This window comes from Chiloscyllium plagiosum, unplaced genomic scaffold (genome assembly GCF_037043375.1).
Source record: "Chiloscyllium plagiosum isolate Xiang-an unplaced genomic scaffold, Cpla_swu_hap1 HiC_scaffold_23, whole genome shotgun sequence".
In the NCBI taxonomy this organism is placed as follows: Eukaryota; Metazoa; Chordata; class Chondrichthyes; order Orectolobiformes; family Hemiscylliidae; genus Chiloscyllium; species Chiloscyllium plagiosum.
The window spans coordinates 41,899,062-41,923,108 of NW_028270161.1; the positions used below are offsets into that span (position 1 = coordinate 41,899,062).

The 24,047-nt window shown below is 42.0% G+C and overlaps 1 protein-coding gene across 1 annotated transcript in view; it reads right to left on the minus strand.

Moving 5' to 3' along the window:
* Positions 1-10,133: 10,133 nt before the first annotated feature.
* The window catches only part of LOC122561665 (coiled-coil domain-containing protein 87), a 75,119-nt gene continuing 61,205 nt past the window's right edge, over positions 10,134-24,047 (minus strand). The window contains exons 15-17 of the mRNA XM_087999298.1: positions 19,971-20,071; positions 16,256-16,371; positions 10,134-10,240 (exon numbers count right to left, since the gene is read on the minus strand). Of these exons, the coding sequence (XP_087855424.1) occupies positions 10,134-10,240; positions 16,256-16,371; positions 19,971-20,071 (324 nt within the window). The remainder of the gene's footprint in view (positions 10,241-16,255; positions 16,372-19,970; positions 20,072-24,047) is intronic.

Consider the following 24,047-nt stretch of genomic DNA (forward strand, 5'->3'; position numbering starts at 1 on the left):
AGACACATGACAAGAAGAATTCTCACTCATCTTTGGAGGTGATAAGGCAAGAAGTGAATGCTGTTAAAAATGTATATGATTTTATTATTAGAGGAATCCATATTGCAAGGGAGTTACATCAAAACTTTATAAGGTGAAGCCCGAGCTGGTATACTGTGTCAAACTATGTACTCCATATGTGGGAAAGAAAGTCAAGGCTATGGAGAGAGTGTAGAGGAGATTTACTCGAACACTAACAGAGGTGAGTGATTTTAGTTATGTGGAAAGACTGGAGAAGTTAAGGTTGTTCTCTTTAGGTCTAAGATAAGATTTAATAGAAATATTCAAAGTTGTGAAAGATTTTGATTGAATAAATGAGAAGAAACTTTTCAATGACAGAAGGGTCTGTAACCAGAAGACACAGATGATAGGGAAGTCACTGCAGCCTTCCTTTAAAGATCCTTAAAGATACACTGTTTCTTTAAAGGTCCTTCTGTACTGTTCGATTCTATTTTATATACATATAACATGATTTGGAGAAATGAACAGGGCTATGGATTAATGACAATTGTTCACAATGCAAACAAATTTCAAAATCTTCTTGTTAAATCCCATGGCCTGTTTTTATGTTATTTCTTTGTAATTCTCTGAGAAATAGCACTTCTAGAGCATATCAAATGCGGAGTGTGGTGCCAAACAAATCTATTTCTTGAGTAAGCTCTTCTATTACAAAGTATAGCCAAAATCCTTTCCAACTTTACAGGTCCTTGTTAAAAAATTGAAGTCAAAACTACCTTAAATTAAGTGTTAATAAAATCAAAGACAACAATGTCCCAATTTAATCAGCAAAGATGTAATAACATACATAGTAACAATCTTTGCCAATTACCTCTGACTGCAAACAATAATTTTGAGCAATTATACATTTAATTGAGAATATAGATATTTTCTAATTAACCTGTTCAGAGATGTTAATACATTTGCTGCAAGTGGACAATGCTTTTCAACTCTCATCTCTAAGTATTCTAAGCTAAGTGAAGAAAAGTGCAGCCCTATGGAGAAAATATATACATATCCCATGAGGTTTACCTAAATTCTATTCCATTTTGTCCTCTTCATATGGATCATTTAGCAGTTTAATTTGAAGTCTCTTAGGGATAGCAACTTGTCGAAACACATATTCACACCTCAGGAAAACACTACTAAAAACACCTTGATGATTAATTGATCCAACTGTAACTTCTAATTTATGAAAAATAAAAGAGTGCAAATAGCTTCAGCAGTAAAGAGCACGTTATTGATCACTTCAATTACAGCAATTTAAAATTCTTGCATGCTGCTATGTTAGTAAGCATTCCCTGAAATGAGAAAGTTTATTAATATTCTGTGCTTGTCATGATTATGACACGTGCATTGAAATATATGTAGATTTATTTTACTCTAGGTTATCTCAAGGCACTTAGACCTGCTGGTATATGACTATCTGCATTATAACAGGATGTAAAATGATATGACACAAAAGTCATTGCCTCTCACCTGCAGTGGACAACCTTACCTTGGCAACTGTAAAGGCAAAAGAAAAGAAAATGACCAAACCAATACTAAAATAAAACAATTCTATATTTCCTTTAGCCTTGAAGTTATATATCACAAGTAACTGCAGACAATAAAGAACAAACTTGTAAGGAGATCTCAGCTATCTGTAAGAATAATAGGGTGGTTATGGTAGGGGATTTTAATTTTCCAAACATAGACTGGGACTGCCATCGTGTTAAAGGTTTAGATGGAGAGGAATTTCTTAAGTGCGTACAAGATAATTTTCTGATTCAGTATGTGGATGTACCTACTAGAGAAGGTGCAAAACTTGACCTACTCTTGGGAAATAAGGCAGGGCAGGTGACTGAGGTGTCCTTGGGGGAGCACTTTGGGGCCAGCGACCATAATTCTATTAGATTTAAAATAGTGATGGAAAAGGATAGACCAGATCTAAAAGTTGAAGTTCTAAATTGGAGAAAGGCCAATTTTGACGGTATTAGGCAAGAACTTTCGAAAGCTGATTGGGGGCAGATGTTTGCAGGTAAAGGGACAGCTGGAAAATTGGAAGCCTTCAGAAACAAGATAACGAGAATCCAGAGAAAGTATATTCCTGTTAGGGTGAAAGGGAAGGCTGGTAGGTATAGGGAATGCTGGATGACTAAAGAAATTGAGGGATTAGTTAAGAAAAAGAAGGAAGCATAGGTCAGACATAGACAGGAAAGATCGAGTGAATCTTTAGAAGAATATAAAGGAAGTAGGAGTTTTTTTAAAAGGGAAATCAGGAGGGCAAAAAGGAGGCATGAGATAGCTTTGGCAAATAGAATTAAGGAGAATTCAAAGAGATTTTACAAATACATTAAGGACAAAAGGGTAACGAGGGAGAGAATAGGGCCCTTCAAAGATCAGCAAGGTGGTCTTTGTGTGGAGCCGCAGAAAATGGGGGAGATACTAAGTGAGTATTTTGCATCAGTATTTATTGTGGAAAAGGATATGGAAGATATAGACTTGAGGGAAATGGATGATGACATCTTGCAAAATGTCCAGATTTCAGAGGAAGAAGTGCTGGATGTCTTGAAAAGCAATAAGGTGGATAAATCCCCAAGACCTGATCAGGTGTACCCAAGAACTCTGTGGGAAGCTAGAGAAGTGATTGCTGGGCCTCTTGCTGAGATATTTGTATCATCGATAGTCACAGGTGAGGTGCTGGAAGACTGGAGGTTGGCAAACGTGGTGCCACTGTTTAAGAGTGTGGTAAGGACAAGCCAGGGAACTACAGACCAGTGAAGCTGACCTTGGTAGTGGGCAAGTTGTTAGAGGTAATCCTGAGGGACAGGATATACATGTATTTGGAAAGGCAAGAACTGATTAAGGACAGTCAACATGGCTTTGTGCTTGGGAAATCATGTCTCACAAACTTGATTGAGTTTTCTGAAGAAGTAACAAAGAGGATTGATGAGGGCAGAGCGGTAGATGTGATCTAAATGGACTTCAGTAAGGTGTTCGACAACATTCCCCATGGGAGATTGACTAGTAAGGTTAAATCTCATGGAATACAGGGAGAACTAGCCATTTGGATACAGAACTGGCTCAAAGGTAGAAGACAGAGGGTGGTGGTGGAGGGTTGTTTTTCAGACTGGAGGCCTGTGACCAGTGGATTGCCACAAGGATCAGTGCTGGGTCCTCTACTTTTTGTCATTTACATAAATGATTTGGATGTGAGCATAAGAGGTACAGTTAGTAAGTTTGCAGATAACACCAAAATTGGAGGTGTAGTGGACAGCGAAGAGTGTTACCTCAGATTACAACAGGATCTTGACCAGATGGGCCAATGTGCAGAGAAGTGGCAAATGGAGTTTAATTCAGATAAATACGAGGTGTTGCATTTTGGGAAAGCAATTCTTAGCAGGACTTATACACTTAATGGTAAGGTCCTGGGGAGTGTTGCTGAACAAAGAGACCTTGGAGTGCAGGTTCATAGCTCCTTGAAAGTGGAGTCGCAGGTAGATAGGATAGTGAAGAAGGCGTTTGGTATGCTTTCTTTTATTGGTCAGAGTATTGAGTACAGGACATTGGTTAGACCACTGTTGGAATATTGCATGCAATTCTGGTATCCCTCCTATCGGAAAGATGTTGTGTAACTTGAAAGGGTTCAGAAAAGATTTACAAGAATGTTGCCAGGGTTGGAGGATTTGAGCTATCAGGAGAGGCTGAACAGGCTGGGGATGTTTTCCCTGGAGCATTGGAGGCTGAGGGGTGAGCTTATTGAGGTTAACCAAATTTTGAGGGGCATGGATAAGGTAAATAGGCAAAGTCTTTTCCCTGGAGTCGGGGAGTCCAGAACTAGAGGGCATACATTTAGGGTGAGAGGGGAAAGATATAAAAGAGACCTAAGGGGCAACATTTTTCACACAGAGGGTGGTACAGGTATGGAATGAGCTGCCAGAGGAAGTGGTGGAGGCTGGTACAATTGCAACATTAAAGAGGCATTTGGATGGGTATATGAATAGGAAGGGTTTGGAAGGATATGGGCCGGGTGCTGGCAGGTGGGACTAGATTGGGTTGGGATATCTGGTCGGCATGGACGGGTTGAACCAAAGCGTCTGTTTCCATGCTGCACATCTGTATGACTCTATGACATTAACCGGTAATTTAGACTCTTCAGAAATAACTCTTCCTCCATTGACAATTTAAAGATCAAAATTCTAATATTCAGAACAACTAAAACACAATGATACAAGAGTAGAGTCATACACAATGGAAACAAGTATTTACTTGAAATAAAGTGCCCAAATGCCACTGAATATTCAGAAATCTGATTTTCTCAGTTTTATATCAAATAATATTTGTATGGTATCTGGAACTCAACCAAAGATCAACCTTACTTGATACCAATGGACTTGGTGTTGTATTGTTGAGTGAGTATCTTATGTTTCAAAATAGACAGTTATCCAAATGGAAGAGTTCATATTGCAATATTTGTTGTACATCATTTTTAACTCATCTGTGATTTTTTTTGCTCTTCAATGCAAATACATTATTCAAAATAATCATCCTTAACACCTGCTTTCAGACATTCCACACACTTCGGTGTGCAACCATGCTTAATCCATAAGACATAGGAGCTGAAATTGGACCATTCAGCCCATCAAATCTGCTCCACCATTCAATGTTGGCTGATAAACGTTTCTCAAACCCAATTTTCCACTTTCTGCCCATAACCTTTCATTGCCTTTACAATCAAGAACCTATCTATCTCTGTCTTAAATATACTCCATGACCTGGCTTCCACAGCCTTCTGTGGCAGTGAATTCCATCGATTCCGGCTGAAGAAGTTTCTCCTTATCTCCGTTCTATAAGGTCTTCCCTTTATTTTAAGGCTGTGCCCTTGGGTTCAAGTCTATCCTACCAATGGAAATATCTTCCCGACAGCCACTCGGGCCATTCAGAATTCTGTAAGCTTCAATTAGATTCCACCCGCCTCCCCATCACATCCCGCCACCGCCATCCACTCCCCCCCCCCACCCCACCACCCAATCCTTCTAAATTCCATACAGTATAGACCCAGAGTCCTCAAACATTTCTCTTATGTTAGGCTGTTCATTCCTGGGACCATTTTTGTGACTCTCTCCTCTGAAACTGCTCCAGGGGCAGTATATCCTTCCTGAGATATGGGGCCCAAGACTGCGCACAATACTCCAAATATGGCCTGACCAGAAAAGTCATTTGGTTTCACCTTATTGGAACATTTTTAGTAGCTCAAACGTAGTAGCCACCAAGTATGTACAACATGGTTTATTCTGTGATATTCTGTGATGCGGTGTGCATACAGAGGAAAATGGTTGTAGAAATATATTGCTTTGAAACTTTTTGGTGCTGGATAAGAACCCAATGTGCCAGGTAGCATGGATATTCTTCTCATGCTCTGAAAATACTGACCATAAAAGATTGAGTTCCTCCATAACTGTGTGCAGTGTGCATACCAGAAATATCCTATTAAACACTTATAGAGTCCGACACATGATAATAATATCTGGATTACTCCCAGTGCTACGAGCTAGTGAGGACAGGAATAGGAGGATACAGCAGGTGAATGCATGGCTGAGGAGCTGGTGTATGGGAGAAGGATTCACATTTTTGGATCATTGGAATCTCTTTTGGGGTAGAAGTGACCTGTACAAGAAGGATGGATTGCACCTAAATTGGAAGGGGACTAATATAATGGCAGGGAAATTTGCTCAAACTGCTTGGGAGGATTTAAACTAGTAAGGTGAGGGTGTGGGACCCAGGGAGATAGTGAGGAAAGAGATCAATCTGAGACTGGTACAGTTGAGAACAGAAGTGAATCAAACAGTCAGGGCAGGCAGGGACAAGGTAGGACTAATAAATTAAACTGCATTTATTTCAATGCAAGGGGCCTAACAGGCAAGGCAGATGAACTCAGGGCATGGTTAGAAACATGGGACTGGGATGGGCAGGACTGAGAGCTTAATGTTCCAGGATACAAATGCTACAGAAATGACAGAAAGGGAGGCAAGAGAGAATGGGGAGTGGCATTTTTGATAAGGGATAACATTGCAGCTGTACTAAGGGAGGATATTCCCGGAAATACATCCAGGGAAGTTATTTGGGTGGAACTGAGAAATAAGAAAGGGATGATCACGTTATTGGGATTGTATTATAGACCCCCTAACAGTCAGAGGGAAATTGAGGAACAAACTTGTAAGGAGATCTCAGCTATCAGTAAGAATAATACGGTAATTATGGTCGGGGATTTTAACTTTCCAAACATCGAATGGGACTGCCATAGTGTTAAAGGTTTAGATGGAGAGGAATTTGTTAAATGCGTACAAGAAAATTTTCTGATTCAGTATGTGGATGTAACTACTAGAGAAGGTGCAAAACTTGACCAGGCTATTGAGGGAGTGCAGCGTAGGTTCACGAGGTCAATTCCTGGAATGGCTGGACTACCTTACGCTGAAAGACTGGAGCAACTGGGCTTGTATAGAAGACTGAGTTTAGAAGACTGAGAGGGGATCTGATTGAGACATATAAGATTATTAAAGGATTGGACACTCTGGAGGCAGGAAACATGTTTCCGCTGATGGATGAGTACCAAACCAGAGGACACAGCTTAAAAATACGGGGTAAACCATTTAGGACAGAGATGAGGAGAAACTTCTTCACCCAGAGAGTGGTGGCTGTGTGGAATGCTCTGCCCCAGAGGGCAGTGGAGGCCCAGTCTCTAGATTCATTTAAGAAATAGTTGGATAGAGCTCTCAAGGATAGTGGAATCAAGGGTTATGGAGATAAGGCAGGAACAGGATACTGATTAAGGATGATCAGCCATGATCATTTTGAATGGCGGTGCAGGCTCGAAGGGCAGAATGGCCTACTCCTGCACCTATTGTCTATTGTCTTAGGAAATAGGCAGGGCAGATAACTGAGGTGTCAGTGGGGGAGCACTTTGGGGCCAGCGACTATAATTCTATTCGTTTAAAATCGTGATGGAAAGGGATAGACCAGATCTAAAAGTTGAAGTTCTAAACTGGAGAAAGGTCAATTTTGACGGTATTAGGCAAGAACTTTCGAAAGCTGATTGGAGGCAGATGTTCGCAGGTAAAGGGATGGCTGGAAAATGGGAAACCTTCAGAAATGAGATCACAAGGATCCAGAGAAAGTATATTCCTGTCAGGGTGAAAGGGAAGGCTGGTAGATATAGGGAATGCTGGATGACTAAATTGAGGGTTTGGTTAAGAAAAAGAAGGAAGCATATGTCACGTATAGACAAGATAGATCGAGTGAATCCTGAGAGGAGTATAAAGGAAGTAGGAGTGTACTTAAGAGGGAAATCAGGAAGGCAAAAAGGGTACATGAGATAGTGTTGGCATATAGAATGAAGGAGAATCCAAAGGGATTGTACAAATATATTAAGGACAAAAGGGTAACTAGGAAGAGAATAGCGCCCATCAAAGATCAGCAAGGCGGCCTTTGTGTGGAGCCACAGAAAATGGGGGAGATACTAAATAAATATTTTGCATTAATATTTACTGTGGAAAAGGATATGGAAGATATAGACTGTAGGGAAATAGATGGTGACATCTTGCAAAATGTCCAGATTACAGAGGAGGAAGTGCTGGATGTCTTGAAACGGTTAAAGGTGGATAAATCCCCAGGACCTGATCAGGTGTACCCAAGAGCTAAAGAAGCGATTGCTTGGCCTCTTGCTAAGGTATTTGTATCATCGATAATCGCAGGTGAGGTGCCGGAAGACTGGAGGTTGGCAAACGTGGTGCCACTGTTTAAGAAGGGCGGTAAAGACAAGCCAGGGAACTATAGACCGGTGAGCCTGACCTCAGTGGTAGGCAAGTTGTTGGAGGGAATCCTGAGGGACAGGATGCACATGTATTTGGAAAGGCAAGGACTGATTCGGGATAGTCAACATAGCTTTGTGCGTGGGAAATCATGTCTCACGAACTTGATTGAGTTCTTTGAAGAAGTAACAAAGGAGATTTATGAGGGCAGAGCGATAGCTATGATCTATATGGACTTCAGTAAGGCTTTCAACAAGGTTCCCCATGGGTGACTGATTAGCAAGGTTAAATCTCATGGAATAAAAGGAGAACTAATGATTTGGATACAGAACTGGCTCAAAGGTAGAAGACAGAGGGTGGGGGTGGAGGGTTGTTTTTCAGACTGGAGGCCTGTGACCAGTGGAGTGCCACAAGGATAGGTGCTGGGACCTCTACTTTTTGTCATTTACATAAATGATTTGGATGTGAGCATAAGAGGTACAGTTAGTAAGTTTGCAGATGACACCAAAATTGGAGGTGTTGTGGACAGTGAAGAGCGTTACCTCAGATTACAACAGGATCTGGACCAGATGGGCCAATGTGCTGAGAAGTGGCAGATGGAGTTTAATTCAGATAAATGCGAGGTGTTGCATTTTGGGAAAGCAATTCTTAGCAGGACTTATACACTTAATGGTAAGGTCCTAGGGAGTGTTGCTGAACAAAGAGACCTTGGAGTGCAGGTTCATAGCTCCTTGAAAGTGGAGTCGCAGGTAGATAGGATAGTGAAGAAGGCGTTTGGCATGCTTTCCTTGATTGGTCAGAGTATTGAGTACAGGAGTTGGGAGGTCACGTTGCGGCTGTACAGAACATTGGTTAGACCACTGTTGGAACATTGCGTGCAATTCTGGTCTCTTCCTATTGGAAAGATGTTGTGTAACTTGAAAGGGTTCAGAAACGATTTACAAGGATGTTGCCAGGGTTGGAAGATTTGAGCTATAGGGAGAGGCTGAACAGGCTGGGCCTGTTTTCCCTGGAGCATCAGAGGCTGAGGGGTGACCTTATAGAGGTTTACAAAATTATGAGGGGCATGGATAGGGTAAATAGGCAAAGTCTTTTCCCTGGGGTCGGGGAGTCCAGAACTAGGGGGCATACGTTTAGGGTGAGAGTGGAAAGATATAAAAAAGACCTAAGGGGCAACGTTTTCACACAGAGGATGGTATGTGTATGGAATGAGCTGCCAGAGGATGTAGTGGAGGCTGGTAGAATTGCAACATTTAAGAGGCATTTGGATGGGTATATGAATAGGAAGGGTTTGTAGGGATATGGGCAGGGTGCTGGCATGTGGGACTAGATTGGGTTGGGATATCTGGTCGGCGTGGACAGGTTGGACCGAAGGGTCTGTTTCCATGCTGTACATCTCTATGACTCTATGACATGACATACAATGAGATCCATGCTTCTATTAGAAGTGCACCACTTTGCATTAAAGCCCCAAGTGCTTATGTTGCATCCTTGAATGCAACATCACAAGTGACCAACCTCTACAGTTTATCAAAACTAATAAGACAGGAGAGGTGCCAGGAGACTGTCATGCATCATTGCAGACATTCACCCCAAGCATGGCGAAGAAGGAGAAATTGGTGATCTGCTTTACAGACAGGGATCTGGAGGTCAGTGGTGGATGGTGTGGTATCGAGAAGGCCATGACACAAGACTCTGCCAGCCTGGCCCAAGGCTGCCACCCAGGGCAGTGTGATCTCTATCGTCCAGAGGAATGCCCAGCAATAATGAAAGAAGGTTGATATATTTCTCTGTTCCACCAATATAAGTGCCACCACCAGCTTCTGCTACTGCACCCACCTCGCAACTCATGCTACCATGCTTACTATCCTCCCTCACTTGAATCTTCCCATATCAACATCTCTCATACATGCACATATCCAGCACTCCCTGCCATGAACCCTGCATGACCTCTGCACTGCCTACTCATTCATTCACCTGGATTACCGCACCACATTTCCCCCACCTGCACCAGCACGAGAAGTGTATCTCACTCAGACCCTCAATCAAAAGTTATTTTGCTCAATCCCTCACTTTCTCTCCTTTCAAGAGAAAACAGCCTTGAAAGGGCAGATAGTCAAGAGCTGTACATTCACCTCCTCACTCGCTATGAGGCGAGGATATTAGGGCAGACCAGAGAATGCTGAGACCACTCAATGTGGAAACCTCCATGTCCTGGTACTGATGTTAACATGCCTCAACTTTTACCTCTGGGTTACAGCATTACTTCTTTTGGACAGGTCTCAGTGGGGTGTCTAGTGTTCATTCTCAAGAGGCCTGTCCAGCAAACATGCCTTCCTCCAGCTTAGAAGGAAACAGCACAAACACGTCAGAGGATACACCTTGTGAGCAATTCAGTGCCATGCCTCCACCAGCTGGTAAAGGAAAAAACACACCAGGTAACTCAGAGGACTGTCAGAAACCAAAGTCATGTTCAGCCCAAGTTGTTGGTGATTAAGAACTTAATTAAAATGCAGACAGGTTTGTCAGAGGCACTGGACAACCTGGTACAAATGCTGCAGGTTTGGCCCCACCATGCTGACTCAAGCGTGCAAGCATCTGGCTGCCTCTATTGTCAGATTGGCAGTTGCTATGGACAGCCGGGTCCGGAACGCAGAGTTTGCTGGATTTACGTGTGCATCAGCACTCCATCATTCCACCTGTTGATGCTCAGCACCAATGCAAGGAGATAAGGAGATGATGGCCCCAGAAATCTCCTCTCAGGATACACCAGAAGTAGCCAGTCTATCCATCTCCACCCTTCCTTCCACTCTGTGAGATGTCATGCTGAGGAGGGCGCACTTCCCTCAAGGCAATATATCTGGACCGTCCATATAAAAGGACTCCAAGATCACCTGACCAAATTTCCAAGGCCAACAGCTCCAATATTGGACAGCTTCCCTACATCCCAACTGCAGAACCTGGAATTGCACTGTGACATAGTGTGAGGGAAAGAAAGAAGATGACATTCTGAGGAACAGAGAATCCAAGGTGTGAAGTGAGCAGCTCCTGCAACCATGTGTAGGCAATGGATAAATCATCAGTTGCTGCTACTTTGGCAACTAGACTCCATTTTTCTAAGTAGGTAGAATTATGACTGCATCACATTTGGCTGATATTTTTGCATCATGGTTGGCCACGGGTGAGGTCCCAGAAGATTGGAGGGTAGCGAATGTTGTGCCATTATTCAAGGAGTGCTGCAAAGAAAAGAACTGTAGACCAGTAAGCTTAACAACTGTGGTGGGTAAGTTACTTGAGAAGATTCTGAGGAATAAGATGTACATGTATTTTGAAATACAGGGTTTGATTAGGTGTAGTCCACATGGCTTTGTGAGTGGGAGATCATGCCTCACAAATTTGTTAGAGTTCTTTGATGAAGTATCCAGGAAGGCTGATGAGGGCAGGGTGATAGAAGTAGTCTATATGGATTTCAGTAAGGCCTTTGATAAGGTTCCATATGATAAGCTGCACTGGAAGGTTAGTTCACATGGAATATAGGGCGAGCTAGCAAATTGGATACAAAATTGGCTTGTTGGTAGTAAGCAGAGAGTAATAGTGGAAGGATGCTTGTCAGACTTGAGGCTTGTGACTAGTGGTGTACCTCAGGGATTGGTGTTGGGCCCATTGCTGTTTGTTGTCTACATCAATGATTTGGATAAGAATGTACAAAGCATGATAAGTAAGTTTGCTGATTGAAATTAAAATGGGCAGAATTGTGCATAGTGAAGAAGGTCATCAGAAATTGCAGCAGGAGCTTGATCAGCTGGGGAAGTGGGCCGAGAAATGGCAAATAGACAATTGTGAGGTCTTGCACTTTGTAAAGTCAAATCAAGGTAGGAGTTTCATATTGAATGGTAGGGGTTTAAGGAGTGTAATGGAACAGAGGATTTTGGAGTTCAGGTTCATAGTTCTCTGAAAGTGGAGTCACAGGTATACAGGGTGGTGAAGAAGGCTTTTGGCACACTGGTCTTCGTCAGCTAGGGCACTGAACATAGAGGTTGGGAAGTTATGTTGCAGTTGTACAGGACTTTGATGAAGCCACACATGGAGTATTGTGTTCAGTTTTGGTCACCTTGTTATAGGAAGGATGTTATTAAACTGGAAATAGTGCAGAAGAAGTGTACAAGGATGTTGCCAGGACTCAATGGTCTGAGTTATAAGGAGAGGTTAGACAAGCTAGCACTTTTTCTTTAGACCGTAGGAGACTGAGGGAGGACCTTATAGATGTGTATAAGATCATGAGAGGCATGGAGAGGGTGAATGCATTCAGTCTTTTTCCTAGGGTTAGTGAATCAAGGACTAGAGGGCATCAGTTTAAGGTTAGAGGGGAAAGAATAAAAGGGAACCTGAGGGCAACCTTTTTACACATAGGGTATTACACATATGGTATGTACTGTCAACAGAAATGGTTGAAGTGGGTACATTATGGATTGAGGATTGGCTGTCTGACAGAAGGCAGAGAGTTGGGATGAAAGGTTCTTTTTCGGAATGGCAACCGGTGACAAGCGGTGTCCCGCAGGGTTCAGTGTTGGGGCCGCAGCTGTTTACGTTATATATTAATGATCTGGATGAAGGGACTGGGGGCATTCTAGCGAAGTTTGCCGATGATACGAAGTTACGTGACAGGCAGGTAGTACTGAGGAAGTGGGGAGGCTGCAGAAGGATCTAGGCAGTTTGAGAGAGTGGTCCAGGAAATGGCTGATGGAATTCAATGTGAGCAAATGCGAGGTCTTGCACTTTGGAAAAAAAGAATACAAGCATGGATTACTTTCTAAACGGTGAGAAAATTCATAAAGCCAAAGTACAAAGGGATCTGGGAGTGCTAGTCGAGGATTCTCTAAAGGTAAACATGCAGGTTGAGTCCGTGATTAAGAAAGCGAATGCAATGTTGTAATTTATCTCAAGAGGGTTGGAATATAAAAGCACCGTTGTGCTACTGAGACTTTATAAAGCTCTGGTTATGCCCCATTTGGAGTACTGTGTCCAGTTTTGGTCCCCACGCCTCAGGAAGGACATACTGGCACTGGAGCGTGTCCAGCGGAGATTCACACGGATGATCCCTGGAATGGTAGGTCTAACATATGAGAAACGGCTGAGGATCCTGGAATTGTATTCATTGGAGTTTAGAAGATTAAGGGGAGATCTAATAGAAACTTACAAGATAATACATGGCTTTGAAAGGGTGGATGCTAGGAAATTGTTTCCGTTAGGCGAGGAGACTAGGACCCGTGGACACAGCCTTAGAATTAGAGGGGGTAAATTCAGAACAGAAATGCGGAGACATTTCTTCAGCCAGAGAGTGGTGGGCCTGTGGAATTCATTGCTGCGGAGTGCAATGGAGGCCGGGACGCTAAATGTCTTCAAGGCAGAGATTGATAAATTCTTGATGTCACAAGGAATTAAGGGCTATGGGGAGAATGTGGGTAAGTGGAGTTGAAATGCCCATCAGCCATGATTGAATGGCGGAGTGGACTCGATGGGCCGAATGGCCTTACTTCCACTCCTATGTCTTATGGTCTTATTAACAAAAACGCATTTCGGCAAATACATGGATAAGAAAGGATTAGAAGGATATGGGCCAAGTGCAGGGAAATGGGGTTAGTGTGGACGAACATTTTCATCAGCATAGACCAGTTTGGGCCAAAGGCCTGTCTCTGTGCTGTAGAACTCTGACTTTATGACTCTATGACATGCATAAGTATAATTACCTGTTATTTTGCATGATATGATCAGAATTTCTTAGACCAAAGATTTTCAATGCACACAGTTGGCTAATGCCAAAGGGTCACAAAGTGTGTAACGCTCACTGTGTATTTTATCTTCAGTGTATGGGTATTTGTGTGATGCTGTTGCCCTTTCGAGGCCTCACATCACTTGAACTTAATGCTCCCTCCCTGCACTGTCTTCTTGTGGAAGCCAGGAGTCTTGCTCACCATCAATGACCGTGCCTCTTGCATAACCCGGTTCCGTCCCATGCTCTATTGTTTCTCCCACCCCCAACTTTACATATTGAATTGGCCCCTTCAGTATTGTAATCCTTTCTGTATTCCAGCAATATCATTCAAGTCAAAGTGATTAAATACTTTAGCCTCCCTCCCACAGCAACAGCCCCTGATAAACCTTCTTGATTTTTAATGAATGGATCTAGGACTGACCATGATCCATTTTACTGAGAGACTTAGCCAAACAGCCCTGAATGATGAGTGACAAGACCCTTGACTTTACATCTAACTATCTTCCCACAAAGGTCAGCACAGTGGTTAACTGTTGCCTCACAGCCCTAGGGTTCAATTCCAGCCTTGGATGACTCTCCCTATGGAGCTTGCACATTCTCCGAGTGTTTATGTGGGTTTTTGGCAGATTTCCCCCACAGCAAAAGATGAGCCAACTAGGTGGATTTGTCCATGGGAAATTGTCCTGTAGTGTCCAGGGATGTGCAGACTAGGTAAATGAGGGCTTACGGGGATAGGTTGGGGAGTTGGTCTGGGTGGGATTCTCTTTGGAGGTTCAGCGCAGACTCAATGAGCCAAATGGCCTCTCTCTGCACTATGGTGATTCTATGATTCTTCTGTGAACTCTCCTGCTGATTGTACCAGTCCCACATAGCTGACTGGGGCCCAGACCCCAGACTGTAGAGACACCTGATCTTGACCAATCTACTGACTTTGAGAACGGGTCATTAGTTTGCAGCATATGCAGTGTGTTTGCCATATACATAGCCATCACATGATGCAGGCAATGATACCTGCATTGTACGATGTAGCAATAAGTCCAGCCATGTGACTAATGACTGCTGACAAGCTGCCTGGTCTTGGGTCTGCGCTAAACTGTAAGGTAAGATTGAAATACTGTGGGCCTTTAAAATGTGGTCAAGGGAGCAAAGTACTAGAAGGTGAGGTAGAGATGGTGTGAGCATTCAGGTAGCCACTGAAGTTTGGAGTTTGAGATGCAGTCTGGTCCAATTCATGGGCTGGGTGCCTGTTCCTGTTTGCAAAATGTCCTTGCAGTAGCATTCTAATGATAGGTGCCAATATAGCATTACATAAGTGTACTATAAATGATATATACCATCATGATGAAAAGAGGCTGGCAAGTGCCTGATGCCTATTGACCATACAGCATACCATGAGATGTTAGTATTGGGTGCTCAAGATGGAGAAGTGGAGGAGAAATGGTTAGCTGGAGTCACAGGTACTCATTCTGGCTCTCATGTTGGGAATTATTAGCAACTAGCTTTTAACCAGCAGGTGGTAATATAGGTTAATGAGGTGAGATTAACTAATAATGAAGCTGATAATGAGTGATAAACTCTGTTAATGCATCTCTCACTGTTTGCTTACAAGAATCTCATCTCAACATCTGGAATTTAGTTGGAAAATGTGACTTGCTGCTCTCTATGCGATAAAGTTCTCACTCATTTTATCATGCAATTCTTCCAAATTTCTCACAATATCCCATTTTGCTCTGGGCCTAGGAAGATTCTGTATCTGGGCGATATTCTTATTTAACCACAAAAACAAGCACCAAGACCAAATAGCACTATACGATCCACGTTCGATGGTCTATCGAGCCCCATCAGCTGTTGGCTCTGAGCCATGATGCAGATTGCGAAGCAAACCAACATTTTCTGGTCAATACTCATTAGTCTTCCTCTGGAGGCTTGAGACTGTGGAGTCAGCTCCTGAATCCCCTGGACTAGATCAAGTATACAATCACTTCCTCTGGCTAGATATCCTATTCCACTAGCTTTTCTTAATGCAATCCTAGCCCAATGTTCACATGGTTCTTGTCAATGGGAATGTTAGAAACGAAAATCGCTTCTCAATAATCGCTCTAGACAAATTCAGGAAAACAAAGTTTTATTAACAAGTCGGCAGAGTTGGGCACCCTTGAAAAAAAAAGGCGCGCCAGGCTAACAAAGTTTTCGATTAAATACAGTTCAAGCTCCTCCCTTCTATAGCTCTAAAGAGTCACGAGGTTCACATTCTGAACATTCATTATTTTTCCATTCTGGACCCTTATCATAAAGTCTGCAGTATATGTCTCCCTAGTTGTTTTTCTAGCCTGCAGTCTTATCAGTCAAGGACTTATTCTTCTCTGTCAGAGTTAGTGGTCTTATCAATCAAGGACTTGTTTTTCTACTCTGTCTCGTCCTTTATTATAGAGAAGCATGTTTTACCCTACCCCCACGGCTCTATTCCCCTTAGACTCTGAGGTCATGCACATCTTAACTATTTGTACCGAAATCGTCTCTCACAGGAACATGCAACATTCTTTGTCAACCATGCTCAAACATACTAGGTTGTCACTTATAAAGCTATTTTAGGTAGCTCTCTTTGTATAAGATAGGCTACAATAAAAAAAAGGTTTACTGGAAACAAAAATGCTACCTTGTGATTGTGGTTCCTTTCCGAGGCCACCAAGCATTACAGAGTTAATATTCCATGATCCAGCAACAAATTCCTCCTTTTGTTGGCGAATTTCTGCAATTTCCATTTCTTGTCTCCTGTTATAGGAAAGGAAAAAGATAAATTAGATTCTTAGATCCACAATAATGATTAAAAATAGAACCCATAACAGCCCAGATGTTGGAGTGACATTGACGGCAAACATGTCAGCAGTCACTAGCATTACAACTCTGAAAAAGACAGCAATGTCAGCACTGTGCACATGGACAGAATAACAGCATTCACTCCCTAACAGCACTGTGGAACAACCTACAGCACATAGCCTGAAGCAGTTGAAGAACGTAACTCACTGCCACCCTCTCAAGGGCAGCTAGGGATGGACTATAAACGTTAGTGCAGCCAGTAATGCTCACATCTCATTCATGAATAAAAATACAATCACCAGTTACTGTCAGTCATTCTATTCTCCTAAGGAGAGTGTAATGATGATCTCCCACAGAAAAAATGAAAGTGATCAGGGAATTCATGAAATCTTGCATTTTTTATGATGTTAATCTTGCTGTAAAAACCTTTAAAAAGCTCAGGTGTATCTGGGATTTTAAGTGTACCAAGTTCAGTATTACTGCATTCACTCTCAACTGTCCACATTTTATAATTATGTAGTGTCAACTTTCTCCATTATGATAAAAATCAGAACTAAATCTAATTATTCAACTAAATCCAATTATAATTATTTATTTTGTTGCAAGAAAATTTAAACTAAAATATGAAATTATTTACTGATTTGTTATTTGTGAGAATGTTTCAATATTCAGCCTTTTTATATTCATTCATGGGGACATGGGAGTTGCTAGCACAGCCAGCATTTATTGTCCACCCTCAAGAAGGTAATAATGACTGCTTCCTTGAATCACCACAGTCCTTGGGGTCTAGGTATACCGACAGTGCAATTAGGAAGTATCTAAGTTTTGATCTGCCAACAGTGAAATATTGGCAAAATAGTTTCAAGTCAAGATGTTGGATGGCTTGAGAGAATTTGTGGGTGGTGATGTTCCCATGTAACAGCTGCCCTTGTCCTTCTAGGTAGTAGTTTGAAATGCTGTTTAAGGAATCTAAGTGAGTTGCTGGACTGCATCTTGGGGATGTATGCATTACATGTCAGTGCATACATCTCCACTATCAGTGTTGATAGTGGTGGATGGGATTGAAGCAAGTGGTGAGTATTCCGAAAACATGCCTGGCCTATGCCTTTCAATGGTGGACAGGCACTGGGAAATCAGGAAAGGAGTTACTCACAACCTCTGCCTGGCTCTCGTAGTCACAGTATTCAAATGGCTGGTCCAGTTGTTTCTGGTCAATGATATCATCCACAATGTTGATAGTGGGGTTCATAATAATGATGTAATGTAATGCCAAGGGGAAATCGTCAGATTCTCTCAATTTGAAGATGGTTATTTCCTGGCATTTGTGTGATGCAGATATTAATTGCTACTATTAGTACAAGCCTGGATGCTGACCAGATTTTGCTAAATATGCATATAGGCTGCTTAAGTATCAATATCCAAGAAGCAGCAAATAGTGCTGAAAGCTATGCAATCATAGTGAATAGCTCCATTTCTGAACTTCTTATGAATGGAAGGCCACGAATGAAGCCATTTGAGAAGATTGGGCCCAAGATACTATTCCGAGGACCTTCTGTGATGTCTTGAGATTGGGATGATTGACTTCTAACAACCAAAACCTTGCTCCATTGTGTTAGAATAGCTTCATCCTAATATGCACTAACACCAATTTCCCAAGGGTTCCCTTGTGCCTTACTTCATCAAAAGCTGCTTTAGCATTAAAGAAAGTCAATCTTATCTTAACTCTGGTGTTCAGTGTTTTTGTTTGTGCTTAGATTAAAGCTGCAGTAAGTTCAGGATATGAGTGGCCCTGCTGGAACCCAAACTGAGTGTTAGTTTGTAAGGTATTCCTAACCAAATACTGCTTTATAGTAGTGTTAATGCACCTGCCATCAATCAAAAGTCAACCAACTATACAACTAATTAATTTGGTTGGATTTACTTTTTTTTTGTGGACAGGCCTTTCGTGAGCAATCTTCTATATTATTAGGTAGACATCAACATTATAGCTGTACTGATCAGCTTTGCTAGGGGCTTGAGCACTAATCTTTAGTACAGTTGCTGGAATTTGCAAGGGTTCTTCACTTTTGCAATATTCAGTGTCATCGGCTGTTCCTTGATATCACATGGAGTGAATTGAACTGGCTAAAGACTGACATCAGGAGTTGGCCAAAAAGCTGCTTGCAAACCTCAGCCTCATCTTTTGCACTGATGTGCTGGGCTCTACAATTATTGAGAATGGTAATCTGTGGGACCTGATCTTCATGTTAATTGTTTAATTGTCCATCACGTTCCTAATTTGATGAGTGCAAAATAAGCACACTTCATAATGGAGAGTATCCTTAATGTGAAGACCACATGTTGCCTCCACAAGAATTGTGTAGTGGTAAATCCTACTAATATTGTCATGGACAGATGCAAATATAACAGATACATTAGCGAGGACAAGGTCAAGTAGGCTTTTCCCTCACCACCTATCGCAGATCCAGTTGAGCAACCCATGTTCTTAGTGACGTGTCCAGCTTTGTCAGCAGTATGGTGATGAGGCACTCTAGGCAATATATTGACAGTGAAGTCCCCCACCCAGAGGACATTCCTCAGCTCCCTCAACATTCCTTCTATTGGTGTTCAACATGAAGGAGATTGATTCATCAACAGAATGTTAAGAAATGGGTGGTAGGTGGTAATCAACAGATTTCTTTGTCTACATTTAACTTGATGCCATTAGATAGTATGGTATCAATGGCAACTCCCTTCTATCCATATATCACTGTGCCCCCACCTCTGAAGGATTTACCCTGCCAGTATGATACAGGAATGGCGATGGTGTATCTGCAGCATGCTCTATAATATATACTTCTGTGTGTCTGATTATGTCAAGCTGTTGCCTCACTGGTCTGTTTGACAGTTTTCCCAAACTGGCACAAGCCTTTACATGTTAGTAAGGAGAACTTAACAGGTTTAACATGGCTGGGTTTGTTCATGTCATTTCCAGTGCAGTGGAGAGAAATGTTTCATTTCTTCTCTTACACATAATGGGTTATATTCAGTTATTGTTTATTTAGAGATCCACATTGCTGTGGGTCTGGAGTCATATGTAGCCATAGCAGGGATGATGAACCATGTAAGACCTCTGTCCCTAAAGGGTATTAATGATGCTGATGGAATCCTGCATGATTTTGTGGTCACCATTCCAGACTTACAAATTGAATTCAAATTTCACCATCTGCCGTGGCCTCACAGTTTTTGCCTCAGCCTCTATTATTAGACAGTGGCATGGCCCCAATGCCATGACCTCACTTTGTGACATTATTTTCGATATTACAGCTGCTGCACACTATGTAATGGCATAAACTCATGTCAGGTTTAAAGTGAGGTTGGGTAAGGGATAATCTATACAAAAGAGATTGCTACATTTTTAGGTTTGTTTCTTCAAGTTCAAAGCTGTGTATAGCTGTTTTGTTTTTGACTGTACAATCTAGCCTGGTTTGATCAGTATTTATAAACAATGATAGTTAATTCTAATTTAAAATATTCTACATCTATGAAACAAATTCCAAACAGAAGCTATTTACTGTTTCAATTCTGTTTCTTGAGCAATAAGTAATTTTATTGCCTCATCTCCTTCGTCCTCACTGTCATATAAATGAAAGGCAACTCTTAAGTAGTCTGTGCCCTGCAGAAACAAAAGATAAGATTAATTCTATTATATTCTAGCTGTTGACATACATTTCATTGTTTTGTTTCCTTTCTTAGGTGACTAAATGGTTCTGATGGAGACTAGAGAATAGTCAATATCGAAAATTTGTACAGCTCTAAGAATGTAAACATGTAGAATGGACATAAATCCATTTTGACTGTATTAATTTAAGTAGAGTCAAAATTGCATAAAAATCTAATCACTGCCCTTATTATGCTTTAGAAAGTTTCAGTACTGTTATTAGACATGAAGTAGAAAGATTTTTAGAAGTACATCGCTGATAATCTATAATGAAATCAGACGTCACACCAGGTGGTGAAGGAGCAGTGCTCTAAAAGCTTGTAATTACAAATAAATCTGTCGGACTTTAACTGGGTGTTGTGTGACTTCTGACTTTGTCTACCCCAGTCCAACACTGGCACCTCCACATCAGGTTTATAATGAATGTCAACAAGATTGCATGTATTGCACAAATAACTTTTCATTAGAATGAGCCATGAGTTGTACACTTATAAAAAAGGCAATCAAATTTATTTTGAATATAACAGATATTGTGCAGTACTGAGTGGAGCACAATGGAGTACAGTACTGGTTGTTCTGCTATAACATGCATTTTGTTAACATGAATTCACTGTAACACGATTTACAAATTGGGGACGTTGTTTCTAAATCACAACCTTTTAAAACATGTGTTGGCTGTAATGCGATTACATCGCCAACACTTTACGTGCTGTTTCTAAAGCGCAATTTTTTTTATAATGCGGAGTTGCACAAGAACGCAACCATCACGTTATAGAAGAACTGACTGTACAGAATTACTGAGGACATCAAGTTCCCTTCCAAGCCATATATCACCCTGACTTTAGCCTGAAGTGCTGTTTCTTAACTGACATGGGGTTAAAATCCCTTCCTAAAGGTTATGTAGATATTTCAAAACCCCAAGGACTGCAGTAATTCAAAAAGGAAACTCATCACCAGCTTCTACAGGGCAATTGGAGATGGACAATAAATGCTGGCTCAACCAGCGACACCCACATGGCATGAAAGGATTTTCACAAATTGAGTGAGTGCTGCACTGTGGAAGATGTCGAAAGAAAGATGTCCAATAAAATTCAAAATGATCCAAAAATGGGCGGGGCGCTCATAATGTGCAACTGAACTGTGTTCATTGCTTCTGATGCAGGTAGAAAGTAAACTGCACTGTCTGCTTATTCACATGATTGCAGTAAGCAGGCAGTATGAAACAACCTGTAGAGTGGCTGCATGTCTGAGAAGGGGCTCAAAATCTTGAGCAGTTAGCACAAGTTTAATCTAACCTGTACTACTTCAAACCAGTCTACACCGCCTAAAGGGAAGATATATTTTAATTGGAGCTAGTGCTGGGACTCGAAAACTGTAGCGCTGATAAAGCACAGCAGGTCTGGCAGCATTTGAGGAGCAGGAGAATGTTCCTGATGAAGGCCTTATGCCCGAAACGTTGATTCTCCTACTCCTCGGATGCTGCCTGACCTGCTCTGCTTTTCCAGCAGCACACGTTTTGGTTCTGATCTCCAGGTTCTCCTTTCTCACTTTCTCCGAGTGCTGGGAGTGGCTGGCGAAGAACATCTGTTGTGCAAGAAATATGTCAAAGATGCAACAGGGGAGGGAGCAATTCCGAGGTAGTGGTGGAGGATCTTGGGATTTGAGTTCAAATCCCACCACAGTAGGTGCAGTTTAAAATTCGATTCATACATTAGTATTGCTGACCAGGGACAAATCTTCCAGCTCTGAATAATGTAGGCATTAACAAAAAGGTTTGCAAAGAAATTAGAATCATGAGAAATTAGAATCGTGAGAGATTAGCATCATGAGAGATTAGAGTGAGGAACTTCCCGACATTTAAAGCAGAAAGTCACATTTTCCAACTAAAATGAGATCCTTGCTCATGAGACGCAAGAGGCCTAATTACATGAATTAACATCTCATTATTAGTTAATCTTGCCTCTTTTAGAGTCATAGAGTCATGGAGCTGTACAGCACGGAAACAGGCCCATCGATCCAACTCCGCTATGCTGACCAGATATCCTAAATTAATCTAGTTCCATTTGCCAGCTTTTGGCTCAAATCCCTCTAAACCCTTCCTATTCATATCCCCATCCAGATGCCTTTTACATGCTGTAATTGTACCAGTCTCCACTACTTCTTCTGGCAGCTCATTCCATTGGTGCACCATCCTGTGTGTGAAAAGATTGCCCGATAGGTCCCTTTTAAATCTTTCCCCTCTCACCTTAAATCTATGCCCTCTAGTTTTGGACTCCCCACCCTGGGGAAAACACCTTAGCTATTCACCCTATCCATGCCCCTCATGATTTAAAAAACTTCGATAAGGTCACCCTCAGCCTCCAATGCTCTAGGGAAAACAGCCCCAGCCTTTTCAACCTGTCCCCATAGTTCAAACACACAAAACTTGGCAACACCCTTGCAAATCTTTTCTGAACACTTTCGCGTTTCACAACATCCTTCCGAAAGCAGGGAGACCAGAATTGAACGCAGTATTCCAAAACTGGCCGAACCAATGTCCTGTACAGCCGCAACATGACCTCCCAACTCCTATAATTAATGCACTGACCAATAAAGGCAACCATACCAAATGCCTTCTTCACTATCCTGTCTACTTGGGTTTCCACATTCAAGGAAGTATGAACCTACACTCCAAGGTCTCTTTGTTCAGCAACTCTCCCCAGGGCCTTACCATTAAGTGTATAAAAAGAAAGTGAGGACTGCAGATGCTAGAGATTAGAATCAAGATTACAATGGTGCTGGAAAAGCACAGCAGGTCAGGCAGCACCCGAGGAGCAGGAAAATCGACATTTCGGGCAGAAGCTCTTCCTGATGCTGCCTGACCTTCTGTGAGTTTCCATCACCACTCCAGTCTTGACATTAAGTGTATAAGTCCTGTCTTAATTTGCCTTTCCAAAATGCAGCACCACACATTTATCTAAATTAAACTCCACCTGCTAAGCCTTGATGAAATTGGCCTATCTGATCAAGGTCCCGTTGTACTCTGAGGTAATCTTCTTGGCTGTCCATTACACCTCCAATCTTGGTATTATCTGAAAACTTAGTAACAATACCTCCTATGTTCACATACAAATCATTTACATAAATGACGAAAAGCAGTGGACCCAGCACCAAGCGTTGTGACCCAGCACCAATCGCTGATCACAGGCCTCCAGTCTGAAAACCTCTACCACCACCCTCTGTCTTCTACCTTTGAGCTAGTTCTGTATCCAAATCGCAAGTTCTCCCTGTATTTCATGAGCTCTAACCTTACTAAGGTATTTATTTACAGGTTCTGATATTTCCCACCCAGCAAAAGAAAACTGGATGCCAGCAATTCCTGAAATGAAAGTCAGAGTGATTAAGTGTCAACTCCAGCTCACTGCATGGTCTTCTGAATCTCCATCTTGGATTGCAATCAACAATAACTCAGGGCATGCAAGCCATGCTGCACCTTACACAGACTCTGGCATCCACATGTACCTGCCTTACCACAATGTGGTAAGCAGATCTCTGATCCATTTGCAAGATGGATCTGCATTTCAATGCTGCATTTTGGAGCGCATGGCAACTATCATGCCACAAGGACAGAAACCCATCTATGGATTGGATCAGGTAGCATCTCAGGGTTCCTCACTTACTCTCTCAGCATTCAATAATTTTGCTCTTTGTGAATGTGCACAACATCCCAGACTTGCCTTGCCTTTTTGTGCTTTATCACCTCAGCCAGAACTTAAAGATTCACTACTTCTGTCTTGCCTTGCTGTTTAAGTCAGGCAACTTGTCATGGTTAGTCAAAGGGAATAACATGCTGCTATACAGCAATGTGCTATGTCAATCTCATAATGGTGTCATGTGCCAGCACTGCACATAGCAAACGTATTGCATGTGTATCAACCAAATGGCTGGATCA